Source organism: Coenobita brevimanus, chromosome 23, assembly GCF_032717465.1.
Source record: "Coenobita brevimanus isolate Jiangsu-jjx chromosome 23, ASM3271746v2, whole genome shotgun sequence".
Taxonomy (NCBI): Eukaryota; Metazoa; Arthropoda; class Malacostraca; order Decapoda; family Coenobitidae; genus Coenobita; species Coenobita brevimanus.
The window spans coordinates 49,855,645-49,872,361 of record NC_136976.1 but is presented as its reverse complement, the minus strand read 5'-3'; the positions used below and the strand labels follow the sequence as shown (position 1 = coordinate 49,872,361).

Here is a 16,717-nt window from a genome sequence, read left to right as displayed (position 1 = left end):
TGTGGAACGCCATCTTAGTTTTGAAAAGGTCTACTGGCAGCCTATGTGGATCTCAAGAAGGCATTTGAGGCCGCGCATGTGAGTTTGTACCAAGCACCACCCAAGCCGATCATGAGTTTTCATGTTATTTTGACCCTCCTTTTATATCCCAGGCATGTCGCCTGGTACAATTTTGAACTATGGTCAGACTCAAATATGAAGTCTGTTTGGGTGGGGCCCGAGAGGGGATTTCCCTCTCTACAGCTCTGTCGCATCAACCCCAGTACCTATCTCTCTCTCTGTCATATGTCAGCTATTTACTATTTGAAATTGTATATTATATATTCTGTACTTATTAAATATATTAAATAAGGCTATATAGTGCTATGAATGTGTCGCTTTTTAGGATAATAGCAATGATTTGTATAAATTCCACACCACGTGACAATGTCGCTTTCCGACGTTGCCAGAGGTCAAGGACACCCACCTCAGACTACAGGTGACTGGTCACTTCCTCCCTGATCCCCACCCACGATGGCAGCTACTCTGACTCGCTCTCGTGTGCTCCACAGTCGGGAGAAAGAACTTATTTACAATGTGAACAAGTATTTTCTAGAAGAAAGATCAGAGAGAGGACTTATGCCTACTGGGGAAACCTCTATAAAAAAAAAAAAGCGCCAAGACTTTTACCTCAGTGATGGTGTGGAAAAAAGGTCGAAACAATACAGAAGAAAACACAACTTATAAATATATAAAGACTTTCTCAATCAACTGAGAGAGAGAGAGAGAGAGAGAGAGAGAGAGGAGGTTTGGCAGAGCTGTAGAGAGGGAAATCCCCACATGGGCCCCACCCAAACGGACTTCATATTTGAGTCTGACCATAGAGGTAAGCTTGAAAGTCCTCCAAAATACAACACTGAAATCGATTTGTGAGGTGAGGGTGGGTGACAGACCACCAGCGCGTGCGAGTTTGTACCAAGCGACACCAACAGGGTGAGTCACTGCCAATCTACTTGCTATACATTGTTAGTTATTGTTAGCAGCTAACAGTTGTTATGAATATAATTTTATGTACCAGATTATTAAGTAAATTTTGCCAATGCTCTGACATGTTAAATAAGGTCAATATTGTTTCTCATTAACCCAGGAACTCTTATGCTAATGATATGGCTACGTGCTATTTTCAGCGTTTCCAGCACATGCTGTTGGTGGTACTGTGAAGGCCCAGTTTTGCCTTGCGCGTCATTCTCCGCATACAAAAGCTATACTTTTTTTTTTTTTTTTTTTTTTTAATGTCTTCTGATAGTGAGTATGTTGATTACCCTACCACTGGGCCTTCAGGGGTGCAAGAGAGCGGCCCTGCTGAAGGCTTCAAGTCTTTTAAAGTGGCTGTTTTTTACATCCACAAAGCTCGCCTTGGTCTTTGGGATAAAGCACGGGGTGTCAGTGTGGCTGCTTTGGAGAGCAGTGATAGTCATAGTGATGATGGTGATAATGGTGCAGCTAGTGTGACGTTATGTGAGGATGCTGGCGATGGTGATACAGCTCCTGGTGCCATAGTTCGTGGTAGTGAAAGTGATGGGGTTGGTGGTGCTGGCGGTGATAGTAGTGATGACGCTGGTGATAATGGTGGATGTGTGGCACTACCTGAGGGCACTATGGGGGTGGTGATAATGCACCTGGTGACCTAGTGCATTATCACCACCCCCTAGTGCATATTTGATGTCTTTATGTCCATTAACAACTATGTACTGAATGGTTTTGTGATCATGAACTTTGAGTGAAAATTCTGTCGCACTTGGAAAACAGGTGTTTTCTCTTGCACTAAATGGTTTATCCAAAATCTGTTTATATATTCGTGATCTGCATCCTTTCCTCTTTACTATGGTTTTTTAATGGAGTCTATAGCCATATTAATAAGAGAGTTATACTTCGTTGAAGTTGTATACTAAATATTGCCGATTTTTGGCATTTCAAAACAAACTGTAATTTTGAATATTTGCGCATATTTTTTTCAATGACTAACAACATGGCCATATTTGGCATACTTTACCCTTCATTTCGGTCTTTGAATGAAGTCTCTAGCTTAAAAAACAACAGAGTTATGATCGTTTCAATATTCACAAACTTTAAACGCGATTTCTGGCTTTTTAAAAAAATGTCGCTTGGTACAAACTCGCACACGTGGCCTCATTTGACTCAGTAAATCGGGAGGTACAGTCAATCCTCGTAAATTGCAGCAATTTGGGTCTGGACCACTGCCGTGATTTACAAATTCCGTGGTTTATAAATAATAACTTATGTGAAAAATAAATTTGGGTCTGGACTTTGGCCAACCACCCCCCACAGCACCCTACCTATACCTATCTAGGCACCATCAAACACAAACATACAAATGTAGGAATATTCAGTGCATGTATTAAATAGAAATAAGCCATGTTAAGGGATCTCACCTTAATCCTATGACGATATTGCTTAAGTGAATGGAGTGGGGTGGTGTTGGGAAGAACTTAGAACCTCTCAGCATGAGGTGGGGGTGCTCCCTCATGCTGTTCTCCCTTCTCCAGCTCCTCTGCCTCCCTCAGGAAGCCCTCAAAGTCTACCTCAGAGGTGACAGATGCTACTTCATCCACATCCTCAGTGTGTGAAGGGCCAGGCTGTGGTTCAGGCTGAGCTTCTGCCGTTACCCAGGCAAAATAGTAGGTGATGAGTTCCTGATGTTTCTCATTAACTCTACAATTATGCAAGTCCTTGTAAAAATGCACAGCTTTTTCTAGGTGAAACTCTCACTACACCTTTCCTCATCACGTTCAGTGGATTTCACAATCTCCTTGGCCAAGTCTATGTAAACAAGCAAATCTCTGAGCTCCTTCATAGAAGGCTCACCACGTTCCTGCTCATTCACTTCACTCACTTCACGGTTAGTCTGCCTTTCCAAGTGCTCGTCGTCTTGTATAACAGCCTCCACGACAGCCTCAGCATCATCAACCTTCTCAGTAATCACATCCATTATGTCACTAGCTGACACTTCACCACAGCCTGGCAGATTCCGAGCCAGTTGAACAACAGCCTGTACGTTGTCCTCTACACTCTGAGTTGGCGCGTCGTCACTCGTGAGGTTAAGCAGGAGATAGCGCCAGGCACATGCAATCATTGCAACATTAAGCTTGCCCCAAGCCTCTAGTAGTGCATCGATAGAGTCCTTGATGTTAAATTTCCTCCAGAACTGGTACACAGACAACACCTCCGTACTTTCTCTGGGGTCAGGCTCAACAACACCCACCTCTGTCTCACTGTTGCTGCTGTCTGCCATGATCTCTCTCAGCAGCTCCGGTGCATCGTCGATGACAGCTGAGGTAAACTGGCGATAAAATAACTGGGTGTATAACAGCTTCGTATTTGCTATTATCTCCTGGTCAAGTGGCTGGAGAAGAGAGGTGGTGTTGGGTGGGAGGAACATAACTTTGACGCTGGGGTGACGTGAGGTTAGGGCTTGTGGGTGAGTGGGAGCATTGTCCATGAGTAGCAACACTTTGAATGGCACTTTAACACACTTTCAATGAGCCTTCTCATCTTCAACAAATCTGTCAAACCAGTCCACGACTAAGCCTGTAGTAGCCCATGCCTTAGCCTGCTGACGCCAATACACCCCTGACTGATCCATGTCTTCGAGGTTGCGGAAGGCGTGGGGTTTTCTTGTCTTAATACTGTAATTACAAAAGGCTTCATCTTGAATGTTCCCTTGGCATTGGTACAAAAAATGACTGCGTAGTGCCCCTTGACAAGCTTCCTTCCCTGGGCCCTTTGGTGTTGACGTGGGATGTATGTGGTGCTAGGCAGCTTTTTCCACTGGAGCCCAATCTCGTCCATGTTGAAAACAGTTTCTGCTGTTTAGCCCCCCTCCTCCAAAACTGCCTGGAGGACGGTTGAAAAGTCCTCTGCCGCGGCCACATCAGCAGACGCTCTATCTCCAGTCATGTGCACGTTTTTCAGGTGCTTCCTTGTCAGAAAGTTAGCCATGGCTAGCATGGAAGGGCTTAGGGGGGTTGATACCGAACCATTGACTTGCCAGTTTGTGAAAACTCTTAGCCGTCTCGCTGATGACTGAGCTGTTGACCGGAATATTCTTCCTTGCCTGCCTCAGGACGAACATCTCCAGACATCTTTCTGTCCAAATCACTGCCTCGTCTCTGCACCGTACTCTGCCGTCAGTGAGCCCAGTCCCATAAGCTTTGATGTACTTCTTCACTTTCTCCTTGTTTTTGTAGATCGATCTTATGGTTGACTCGTTCTTCTCTAACTCTTTCGCCAGCCTTGAAAACTTCTTTCCCTTCTCAACATGATGAATGAGCTCCAAACATTGACTGTACGACAATGGCGGCAGCTTCTTGACATCATGTTGCTTAGAGCGCTTCATCGGGGGTTCGGGAGGGGCCATGGAAGGTAGGAGGCGGGGGGAAAGGTGGACAAAAAAAGGCAGGTAGCTTTCGTACTCCATGGCGATAGTGTGCGGACTGGCGGGAAGAACAGCAACAATGTGGCGGCCTTAGTATGCACACTTGCCACCAGGGATGCGTGGTGATTGGTTGTTGGGTCGCGATTTTCAATTTGAATGCTGTGATTTACGATTCTCCTCGGAAAAGGCCCACTTGGGTGCGTAGGTCCGCGATTTTCATGACTTAACAGCAGTTTAAGGGTGCCGGCAGTCTGACAGCCACTTAGCCATGATTTATGAATCTGTGATTTGTGAACACGCAATTTACGAGGATTGACTGTATATACTATGGGAACTCACGCAACTCTGTGGGATCCCTGCAGGGATAATCTGGCTGATTTTTGGCTTGTACTTAAACACTGAGAGTGCTGTCAAGTTTTTGCGGGGAGGGGGGAATCCAACTTCTTCCCAGTAAGTTCTGGTGTAAGACAGGGATATGTCCTTACCCCCACACCATTCAACATATGTATGGATTGGGTACTGGACTGGGCTGTAAGTGGAAGTCACTGTGGGGTATCAGTTGGCAGAGTCAGGTTTACCAACCTTGGCATTACTGATGATGCAGTTATCCTAGTGGAGTCACTATAGATATTACTGAGTTCCCTCGAGGAATTTCACAAGAATGCAAAGCCATTGGAATTAAAGGTCTCTTGGGCCAAGACCAAGGTCCAGGCATGTGGTGGCTTGTTGGATGAAGCAATTCAGTGTGTCCAAGCATGTGGTGAGGATAGAGAAGTCTTGGAAAAATTCACTTATCTTAGTAGTGTGTTCCATAACAACAGTAGATCAGACAGTGAGATCTCTCATCGCATCAGTCTGGCCTACTGGGTTATGGATTCACTCAATTCGGGTATTTGGCACTGTTATTATTTGTGTAGGACAAAGGTTCACATCTTGAGGGCACTGGTGCTCCCTGTCTTGCTTTATGGCTGTGACAGTTGGACACTAAGCAGTGATTCAAGCAGCGAATTGGCTCCTTTGGTACTAATTGTCTTTGCAGGATCATGGGATATCACTGGTACAACTGGGTGTGTGATGAGTGACTACTCCATGAGACTGAATCAAGGCCTATTACCCGCATTATACATCAATCCCAACTCTAGCTGCATGGGCACGTGGCCTGCTTTCCTGAGGCTGATCCTGCTCACAGGGTGATCTCTGAACGAGTTAACCCAGGGATGAGAAGGCCAAGGAGAAAGTCACTTAACTCATGGCTGGAGCAGGTCGATCACTCCTGTTAGGACATACTTAGAGGGAGAAGAGTCGCTGCCTGGAGGGTTGCACAAAGGGACCTGCGTGGGTGGAGTCAGAGGGTGAGTGAGGCTATGCGGCCCGTGGCATTTCCCCTTTCCTGATTGATTGATTGTCAAAGGTCTTCTCCAAATTAACAGAAACAAAGTACAGGTCCCTCTTCTTTCCTGTATATTTATTTCGAGGCTGTTGGACAATGAATGTTGCATCAGTGGCCCCTTTGGCGGGCATAAACCCAAGCTGCATTGCATTAATATTCACTTTTTCCCATATGATACCTTTGTAGCTCGTAAAAGCTTTTGTAGTTAAAGTGGCCAGATGAGAGGCCTGCAGCCAATTTTAACCTCAGTTGCTACTTCATTGGTTGAACAGGAAGCAAAGAATGCTCATTAGAACTGAAAGTTCTCATAAGAACATAAAACAAGATCTTATGGGGTCAAGCTTGTTAGGGTTCCAAGAAGATCAGGCATGTAAATCTACAAGTGGAGCTGGCAAATCTTCTCTTTGATCAAGGTAGAGCTGGTAAGCTATGCCAGTGTTTTGAAACAAATTTAAAATACTTAAGTTGTACATGCAGTCTGGGCTTATTTTTAGCATAGAGAGGAAGTCAGAAAAGCAGCAATTAAACTAAATCATACATAGATCAGCTGCGGTTTAAGTGTCCTAAAAGTTCATAAAGCAGCCCTCAGATTACAGAATTGCAGTTTTTACCATGAAAACACCATTTTGTGGAAAATTTGCAGAGAATAAACCAGCCTTAGAATTTAATTTAATGTGGTTATTCATATTAGTCACTTTGATTCTTCCAAAATTTAGCCCTGACCCTCAAGTATCATAATCGTAGTAGTGTAGTCAGGACCCTCATTCAGCATAGGCAGAGATAGAGAGTGTATGTGCTAGGCCCATGACATCCATGCTATGTCACAGCATGGTTTAATTTTTTTTCTTTCTTTTTCTTTTTCTTTTTTTTTAATGCTATCTATCTATCTATCTATTGCCAGACGCCTCAATCCCGTTTGGGGTGGCCACAAACAAATCGCCTCCAAGTCGCCCTGTCCCGCGCCATTTCACTCCCCTGCTCCCAACTCACACCCCCCTCTCTCATATACCTCTCCACCCCATCTCTCCATCTCATCCTTGGCCTCCCCCTCCCTCTTTCCCCCTCCACCTCACTCACATACACTCTCCTCGTCAGTCTTTCACCCTCCATCCTCTCCACATGGCCAAACCACCTCAGTGTGTTCCTCATAACGCTTCCTATCACATCCACATCAACACCACAACGCTTCTTTATATCCTCATTCGTCAGCCTGTCTCTCCATGTGACTCCACAGGCTCCTCTTAAATAACTCAGTTTTTCTATGAAAAGGACAATCTGGATATATATTTTTGATACTGTGTCCATTGGATCGTGTAGTCTGGAGCCATATAAAACGATAGGTGGCTGTATCCTGGGAGTGGTTCTGTCATGGTTGTTCCCTGGAGAGAGCATGATAACTGGGTACTGAATGAGGAGTTTGTCTGGAACAGGGAAGGTTTGGAGTCAGATCCAGCATTTGGCCCTTGGCCTTTGGTTGATACTGCTATTTTGAGCTGGGCAATAGGCAAGATGCAGTTGGAGAAGACGCCAAGTGTGTCTGGGTTGACCGCTGAAATGCTGAAGGTCTATCTATCTGTCTATTGCTGGACGCCATAATCCCGTAAGAGGTGGCCATTTGACTTTTGAGTTATTTGTTTTACGGGGAGGGTCACTAACCCTCCACCAACCCATTTGTTTGACATGTAGGGAGCACGTATGGTTTGGTTATATGGTTACCACCCAGCGTTGTAAATGATTTCTTTGCTTATAGGAAACCATTTGGCTTGTGACTCAATGTAAAGCCACCTGTAAAGGAAAGAAAAGCAATAAGAAGAGGCAGAAAAGATGGGAGAAACAGGAAGAGAGGAGGGCAGGCACAGAAAATGAATGATAAAGGCTAAGGAAGAAGTAGGCAGCACTACATCAAGTGAGTGGTGAAGGTCTCTGGAGATATTGGAGTGGGTTTAGTAAGTACGATTGTATATGAGTGTGTTGTCCTGGATGAGTGGCAGAAGAGTGTGATTGTAAATGTGTACAAGGGGAAGGGTGATGCCCTGGATAGAAGAAATTATAGAGGCATAATGGTTTTGTCTATGTATGTGGGTGCTTACACTCAGGTGAGAGTGAATGGAGATATGAGTGATGAGTTTTCCGTGAATGTTGGCTTGCATCAGGGGTCAGTCTTGATCCCATTATTGTTTGTCTTGGTGCTGGAAGTTCACTTACATGATTCCAGATATGGCTTCCCATGGGAGATGTTGTATGCTGATGACTTAATGTTGATTACAGAAACTGAAAGGGAGGTAGATGGAGGAAAGATTTAGGAAATGGAGAGATGGTATGGGGCACAAGGGTTTGAGAGTAAATACAGGTAAAACAAGAATGATGACATCTGGAGCTGGTGGCAGTACTGTCAAAGCAGAGGGAGTGTGGCCATGTGCAGTTTGCCACAAGGGTGTGGGAAATAATTCCATCTTGTGATATTGTCCAGTGCTTGTGAATAGTGGTTGCATAAGAGATGTAGTGGTATTAACCCTTACACCGCGGGCATGTTTCCCAATGTTTTGCATGTCCCGCGGGGTTATTTGGGCTCCGACAGACTCTCAAAAAATATTTGCCAAAAATCAGTTATTAGTCCTAGAATATTAAAATTACATATGCACATGGCACATACCTTCAGCTTTCTCCTGGGATGTTTGTTGAGCCTTCGTCGATTATTGTATGACTTGTGGAGACCTCTGAAGTTGGGTAACGAAGTCTCCACTTTACACTTCCCGACAGCCTGTAATATGATTACCACAGCCAGATATTAACACTATAAATACTACTCTATGATTATCAAGTAGTTTGGGATCCATACTCCAAAAAAAAAAAACACTGTGAAAGCAACGAAAATTACGAGCGTGTATGACCTTCCCACTTGCGCTAGTTCGCTGTTGGTATTCTGTCATTTATTATTCATAAAACCTCTCACACTTTATATTTCTATTACTATATAACACTTATATATGTCTACAGTCTTTATCCATAAGTTTCCTTCAGTAGTTTTAGTTTATTGTCACTGTAGGGATTCAATTTCTTTCAGTAAAATACGTAGCATTCACTTTCTCGTCCTGTATACTAGCAATGAGAGTGAATGTCACTTTCACCTTCACTCTCATAACTCATAGTATTCATACATGCTAGAGTGAAACTTTCACTTTCATTACGCCTAGGGTATATACTCGTATTCTTATAATACTACTCATTTACATTTCTATTTACGTTCTCTATTTTATTTACGTTATTTACATTTCTATTTTATTTACACTGTGTTATGCACTGTCACTTGAAGTAACTTATAAAACTATTTTCCACTGTTCACTTATATTTACATTCATTGCTTGCACTTGCTGTATACACATTATTTACACATTATTTACAGTTCCACTTGCACTGTTTTACTCAGTAGAAAGATCGTAGTCACTCTTTCATCAATTGTCAGTCCTTTACCTCTTTCCACACGAGGTTTAGTAGGGGGTAAAGGTCACAGGGCCCTTTGCATGGGGGTGAAAAGTGGCTTAAGGTAGCAGGAGCAAACAGACGTACCTTCACATTGGAAGATGAGAGTGAACTAATAAGGGTGGACCGGGGTGGTGGCCTACCTAGGGAAATGCATGACTGCCAACGTCAGCCTCTTGACAGCAGCAAATATATAGCAGTGAAATGATTGGCAGGAAATCTAGACAATACATTATGAATTAGGTAGTTCCAGGTGAATGTAAATATTACTTAGGCTTCTCCCTTCCCTCCTTATATGTATATTTATTATGAAAATAGATTATATGGCATATTTCATGGGGAAATAAACAGCAAAAATTAGCGAACGAGTGCACGTGAGGTGTTGTCAGGTGATAATTAGCAAATTCCAGGTGTATGGCACTATCACTTACCTTATTTCTTTTTTGTATATATTATTTGATATAAGAATTGGGCATAGGGGTTATTTCAATGGATAAAATCAGTGGAAAATTCCAGGGAAGATTTACTTAGCATAGAATACAGTGTGGTGACCTGCAGTAATTAGGTAGTTCCAGGTGAATGTAAATATCACTTAGGCTTCTCCCTTCCTTTCTTATATATATTTTTATTACGAAAATAGATGATACAGCATATTTCAAGGGGAAATAAATAGCGAAAATTAGCGAATGAGTGCATGTGAGGTGTTGTCAGATGATAATTAGCCAATTCTAGGTGTATGGCACTCTCACTTCTCTTATTTCTTTCTTGTATATATTATTTGGTATAAGAATAGGGCATAGGGCTTATTTCAATGGATGAAATCAGTGAAAAATTCCAGGGAAGATTTACTTAGCGTAGCACGGCCGGGCAGGCGAGAGGATAGGGTAATGGAGGGGGGGTAGGGAGGGGAGTCAAGAACGGGGAGAAATGGCTAAATTGTCAACAATGGATGGGAGCACAGATGAGATTAGAAGTGCTGACTAGTGTTGGACATAGTCAGTACTGATAGATGATACAAGCCACCACTTGAAAGCCCGGGTGAATTCAGAATAACACAGAATCACAAAAGTGACGCCCCGTGGTATGATCCCTTGCTCCCAAGCGTCATGAAAGTGACGCCCCGCGGTTAAGGGGTTAAAGGTAGACTGTGAGATAATGCTGTGTGGTGTGTCAGGGAGTGCACATAGAGATTGTCAAGTGTGAAAGGATTGATCTTGCTGTTGAATTTCTTGAGTGTGTGGAAGAGTTTTGTTTTTGGGGGGACATGTGTGCTGGAGGTGGGGCTGGAGCTAGCTCTGTGCCTAAGGTAAGGAGTGGTTGGAGGTAGTTCAGAGAACTGTTGCCTCTCCGGACATTGAGAAGGCTCTCCATGCTAAGAGATCATTGTATGTGGCATGTGTTAGGAGTGTATTGCTGTTTGGTTGTGAGACCTGGGCTGTAAAGGAAGAGGATATTTGTACTGTAGGGTCAGAAGTACAGGAAGGACAGTGAATGGATGGATGTATAGTGTATTCTTGAATGCAAGGCCTAAGGGGGAGTAGGATTATGATTGAAGAGGAAGGAATATGATTGTTGAGAGGAAGGATGGGACCAGAGTGTACTGGTGCTGTGATGAGGAAAGGTAGATTGAGATGGTTTGGGCATGTTAAGAGGATGGAGAATGACAGTTGGATGCGGAAGGTGAGAAGCGTGAATGTTGGGGGTTGGGTTGCGAGGGGCCGGTCATAGAGTGTGACCTCAGGGATAGGGGACTGAATAGGGAGGCTGCCAGATGTTGAGCAGTGTGGATGGCCACCAGTATGTGACCAAGGCTGATGCATGAATGCTTGTTGGAGCCTTTATAAACGATAGTTACTATGGCAACGATGTAGGGGTTTTGGAGAGGGATGCATAATGTGGTGATACTTTTGTAATGAGGCTGCTCAACTGCCAGTCATACAAATGTCTCAGCTGCTTTCCTCTTCCTTATAAGAGGATGGTAGACTGCAGGAGAAGGGCAGTTTGGGCCTGCAGTCTGTTGAATTCAGCTTTCAGGTAAAGTTTGGAGCCACAATAACATCATCATCTTTCAGCTTTGGGCAAACCTTTGGTAGTAGAGGAGTTAATGAAAGCTGTGCCTGACTTGTCTAGTTTGAAAACACTGTCTGAGCTGAATGAAACTTTGTGGAAACCAAAAATAAAATAAAAATATCATCGTGGAGCTGAAGGAAATACAAGCAAATTGTGTTAGAGTGTGAAAATTTTTTCTCTTCCCCAGATGAACTGCTTGCCTCGAAGCATAACAGTGAGGAATCTTCCGGAGGATGTGGAAGAGTCAGCTGTGCGTCATCGCCTTCGAAGGCTGTCTGCTAACTGTGGGGGAAAGGTGGGACGGGTTCGAACGAGTAGTGCTACCATACATTTCCAAACCCCAGAGTTGGCTGCACGGTAAGTTTCTGGCAATACAATAACCCACTGCACAAGTGGCCTTCAGATGGTTTATCAAGCTCTGTCATTAATTTTTCCAATTATAGGGGTGGAGGATCATACAATACAACCCAGGTCCCAGTCTGTGCTCTAGATTAACTGGCTCATAGGAACACTAAAGATTTCATGATTGGGTTCTAGACTGCCTGATTATACTTAGCTGTACTGTTTTACTTAATTTAGTGATATATGTGTTGCAACTGATGTGGCAGAGTTTCATCATCCTCAGATTGTTGTATTATCATAATTATCAACTGGACTTCAGATGGTTTATCAAGCTCTGTCGTTAATTTTTCTAATTATAGGGGTGGGGGATCATGCAGTACAGCCCAGGCCCCAGTCTGTTAACTAGATTGACTGGTTCATAGGAACACTAAAGATTTCATGATTGGATTCTAGACTGCATGATTATACTTAGATGTACTGTTTTCCCTGGTTTAGTGATAATAATACGTGTGTTGCAACTGATTGGCAAAGTTTCATCATCCTCAGATTGTTGTATTATCATAATTATCATCATCTTGCCATCACCCTCATCCTCCTCATCATTGTTATCATTACATAATCATCGTCATCATCATCACCATTGTCAGTCATTGCCATCATTGTCATCATCATCATCATCATCATCATCATTGTCATCATCATTGTCATCATCATCATCATCATCATCATCATCACCATTGTCAGTCATTGCCATCATCATCATCATCATCATCATCATCATGATCATGACATCACCCTCTTCCTCATCATCATCATCATCACCACCATTGTCAGTCATTGCCATCATCATCATCATCATGACATCACCCTCTTCCTCATCATCATCTCATAATCATCATCGTCAATGTCATTGCCATCATTGGTATCATAATCACCATCATCATCACCATTGTTGTTGCCATTGTTGTAGTCATCATTTTCTTATAAATAGGGTGCTTTGTTGTTGTTTTTGTTTAACCTCGGTCCTTCTGACCGAGCTGATCCACTGACCTCAGATAAGCAGCTGCTCATGTGGGGTTGCCCTATACGAGTAGGTTCACTACATTATTGGTGTTGTGTCTGCATCTAAGTGCAGTATATACTATGCAGTGCTCAGTTGTGTGTCTTATGTTGTGTAAGCCCATTCCACAGACAAGACACATATCACCTGTGATTTCAGTCATCTCAAATCTAAACTGATACCCAGTAACTTAGGAGGCCTGGTTGATGTCTGTAGTATGCTGTAGTGAGTGTTCTGATCAAGGGGTGGGAAGTATTACCCTGCATGTGAAATATGTTTCTTCATTGCTAGTGTTGTTATATGTGGAGGTAGAATATTATTGTTTAAGGATACCACTGATGGGTGGATATCAGGAGGGGGCTTTGTAGTGCAGTGCAACCTCAAAAATTCAAATGTCTCATGTTCAGAAACATCCATAACTATCTTTGCACATGTTCTCAAAGATAGTGATGGTTTTATAAACACAACAGTATATGACATTACAAAGCAGTATGACAAGATTTTAAGTTCTTTTGCTGAGTGAAATTATGGTAAATATCCCTTAACCACGCAGCAACACATAACACCACTTTTTGGACATCATTAACTGTCAAATTTTACTCACTTTTAACATAAAAATATTGTTGGTAGGCAGCAGTCTCCAAAGATATTTTTCTTAAATGATTAATATCACTGTTAAACCACTGTGCAGTCTATAGTTGAGTAAATTATCATGCAGCTTCAAAGGTAATATAAACCTCTGGCATCTTTTCCTCGTGTTTCACACACATACATGTACACACACATGTTGCATCATTGTTTGAGATTCCAATATTTCTTCAAGATTACAGTAATGCAGACTCATATAAGTGTACAATATTTTAAAATACATCATAAATACAGTAATATAAACAAATCTTTCTGTGAGTGAGCAGTGCAGAATATGCACATCAATTAGGTCGTAAACAAACATCACAACTGATTACCCACCATGCAGTGCAGGGCAGCTGTGAAAGATGTGTATATTCTTGTAGTTTTGTTGTACATAAATAAATGAATAAAGAATTATTTTTCCTTACAACTTTCTGATCAGTGTTAAATATGAATATAGCTACAAAGTGTTTTAGAACAAGTGGGCTTACAGAAGATGAGGAAAGAAAAATATGCAGGAAAAATACTTCATGGTTAGTAATGAGTATTGTACTGATAATTATCATTACCTTGAGGTAACAGAGATAAAAGATAAATGGTGGTGTTCATAAAACATTTGAAAATTGGGTGCCAGAGGCAAGCTAGTTAGTCCAAATTGCAATGCCCATCAAGAGCAAGTCAAAACTGCAAGAATTAACCCTATAACGCCTGAATTATGATTTGACTAGAAAAAAAAAATTATTCTTGCTTTTTTTCTTTTTCTCAGTGCTGAAATTAAGCCATAATTTCATTCAATTTTGAGAAATATATTATGCAAAATTTTATTCAAACGTAACAAAATCATCACAGTCTTCCTTTACGATATAAAATACCTGTAAATACCGTATATAGATTCTAATATTTGTCCCGTAGTGTGCTATGCATAATAAATTGCAGAAAAACACCAAAACAAGCAACACAATTTTTATTTCTGCAAAAAATACAATACAAAATCAAGTTACCAACTGGTTATCTGAGTATGTATCAAACATGACATTCAAGAACTTGCGTCATAAAATACAAATTAAAATAGTTTTCTTTACCACAAAAGTATTTTTTGTGTGGGGAAAGAAATGTATACTGAAGTTCTCTCTCTCTCTCTCTCTCTCTCTGTTTATCTATCTATCTGTCTATCTGTCAGAAAAAAAAAACTCCCAAAATACTCAACAGGATTTTTTTTTTTTAAATGCGAAGAAGAATTAACCAAAGGCCACGAGCCTGCAATAACTGTTCCTTCCAAAAGAAAAACAAAATACAAAAGAGAGCCAAATTCAAGATCCATTCATTTCGAGATGCCTGGACACATTGCGTTTGAAAGACTGGAGATCATAGGAAGCAGGAAATACAGACAGAGGGAGACAGTTCTAGAGTTGACCTGTTGCATAAATGAAGGACTGGGAGTAACGGTTAACTCTTGCATTAGAGAGCTGGACAGAAAAGGGGTGAGAGTTTGCTGCTAGACGGGTGCTACACGCCCATCGAAGAGGTGGAGGAATGCATGCAGACAGTTCAGAGGAGCAGTGACCATTAAAGTAGCAATAGAGAGGAGATAAAGATGCAACAGTGTGGCGAAGAGACAGAGGTTGTAGGGAGTCAGTAAGAAGGGGAGAGTTAATGAGACGAAAAGCCTTTGACTCCACCCTATTGAGAAGAGTTGTATGTGGGGAACCTCCCCACACATGAGAGTTGTACTTCACACAGGGGCGGATAAAACCCGTGTATAGAGTCAACAATTGTGCAGGAGTAAAGAAGGAACGGAGTCGGATAAGTGCTTCTAATCTCGTGGAAGCAGATTTTACAAGAGATGTAATATGATCTTTCCAAGATAAGTCCCGAGTAGATGAAACCCCAAGCATGTTCAAGGATGATGCAGGATTAAGCTGAATATTATTAGACATTAGTGGGTTCACCGGTGGAAGATTTTGTCGGGTTGATAGGTATAAGAACTGAGTCTTTGATGCATTAAAAATAACAAGTTTATTTTTACCCCAGTCAGAGATACGAGCCAAGTCAGACATTAGGTGTGCCATAGCCTCATCCCTTGTTTGTTGAAGTAACTGCTGAGATAGGCGTTGCAGGAACCGAATGGAAAAGTGAAGGGTGGAGTCATCACTGTATGAGTGGATAGGATTAGATGTACAGCTTAGAAGGTCATTGATGAATAAAAGGAAGAGAGTTGGAGGTAGGACAGAGCCATAAGGAACACCACTGTTGATAGATCTAGGAGGAGAATGATGGCCTTCTACAACAGCAGTTACAGAACAACCAGAAAAGAAGCTATAGATGAAGGCACAGATAGAAGGATAGAAACCGTAAGAGGGCAGCATTTTGGAAATTAAAGATTTATCCCAGACTCGATCGAAAACCTTTAAGATGTCAAGTGCAATGGCAATGCTTTCAGCCAAAGTCCTGAAAGGAGGATGACCAGGAGTCTGAAAGGTAGGTGAGAAGATTGCCAGTGGAGCGTCCCTGATGGAACCCATACTGACAATCAGAGAGAAGGTTGTGAAAGGAAAGATGCTTTAAAATTTTTCTGTTAAGAATTGACTCGAAAACTTTTGAGGTACACGATGTTAAAGCATTTGGTCGATAATTAGAGGGTTGGGAATGGTCAACTTTCTTTGGTACTGGCTGAATGAGAGCAAACTTCCAGCAAGAAGGAAAGGTACAAGTTGATAGACAAAGATGAAAGAGGCTGCTTAGACAGGGTGTAAGCACAGAAGCACAGTTCTTGAGAACAACAGGAGGGACACCATCAGACTCATATGCCTTGTTAGTATTGAGGCCAGTGATGGCAGAAAATACATCAATTGAAGAAATTTTAATGTCAGCCATCAGGAAGTCAGAGGGGGGAAGTGATGGAGGAACAGCACTGGAATCGTCTATGGTGGAATTGGAGGAGAAAGTCTGAGCTAAGAGATCTGCTTTATCAGTAGAAGAAATAGCTACAGAGCCATCAGAGTAGAAAAGAGGAGGAAAGAATGATGAGGTAAAGTTGTTAGAAAGGTTTTTGGCAAGGTGCCAGAATGAGTGGGAAGAATTCAAGTTGGAAAGTTGAGAGCATTTTTTTTTTTTTTATGCGAGGAAAAAGGAACCAAAGGCCATGAGCCTGCACTAACAGTTCCCTCCGAGAGAAAAACAAAATACAAAAGAGAGCCAAATTTAAGATCCATTCATTTCGAGATGCCTGGACACACTGCGTTTGAAAGACTGGAGATCATAGGCAGCAGGAAATACAGACAGAGGGAGACAGTTCCATAGTTGACCTGTT

At 42.2% G+C, this 16,717-nt stretch overlaps 1 protein-coding gene across 1 annotated transcript in view; it reads left to right on the top strand.

The window, feature by feature from the left end:
- Marf1 (meiosis regulator and mRNA stability factor 1-like protein) overlaps positions 1-16,717 on the top strand; it is a 514,957-nt gene that overhangs the window by 101,055 nt on the left and 397,185 nt on the right. The window contains exon 5 of the mRNA XM_080267004.1: positions 11,563-11,732. Coding sequence (XP_080123130.1) covers positions 11,563-11,732 — 170 coding nt within the window. The remainder of the gene's footprint in view (positions 1-11,562; positions 11,733-16,717) is intronic.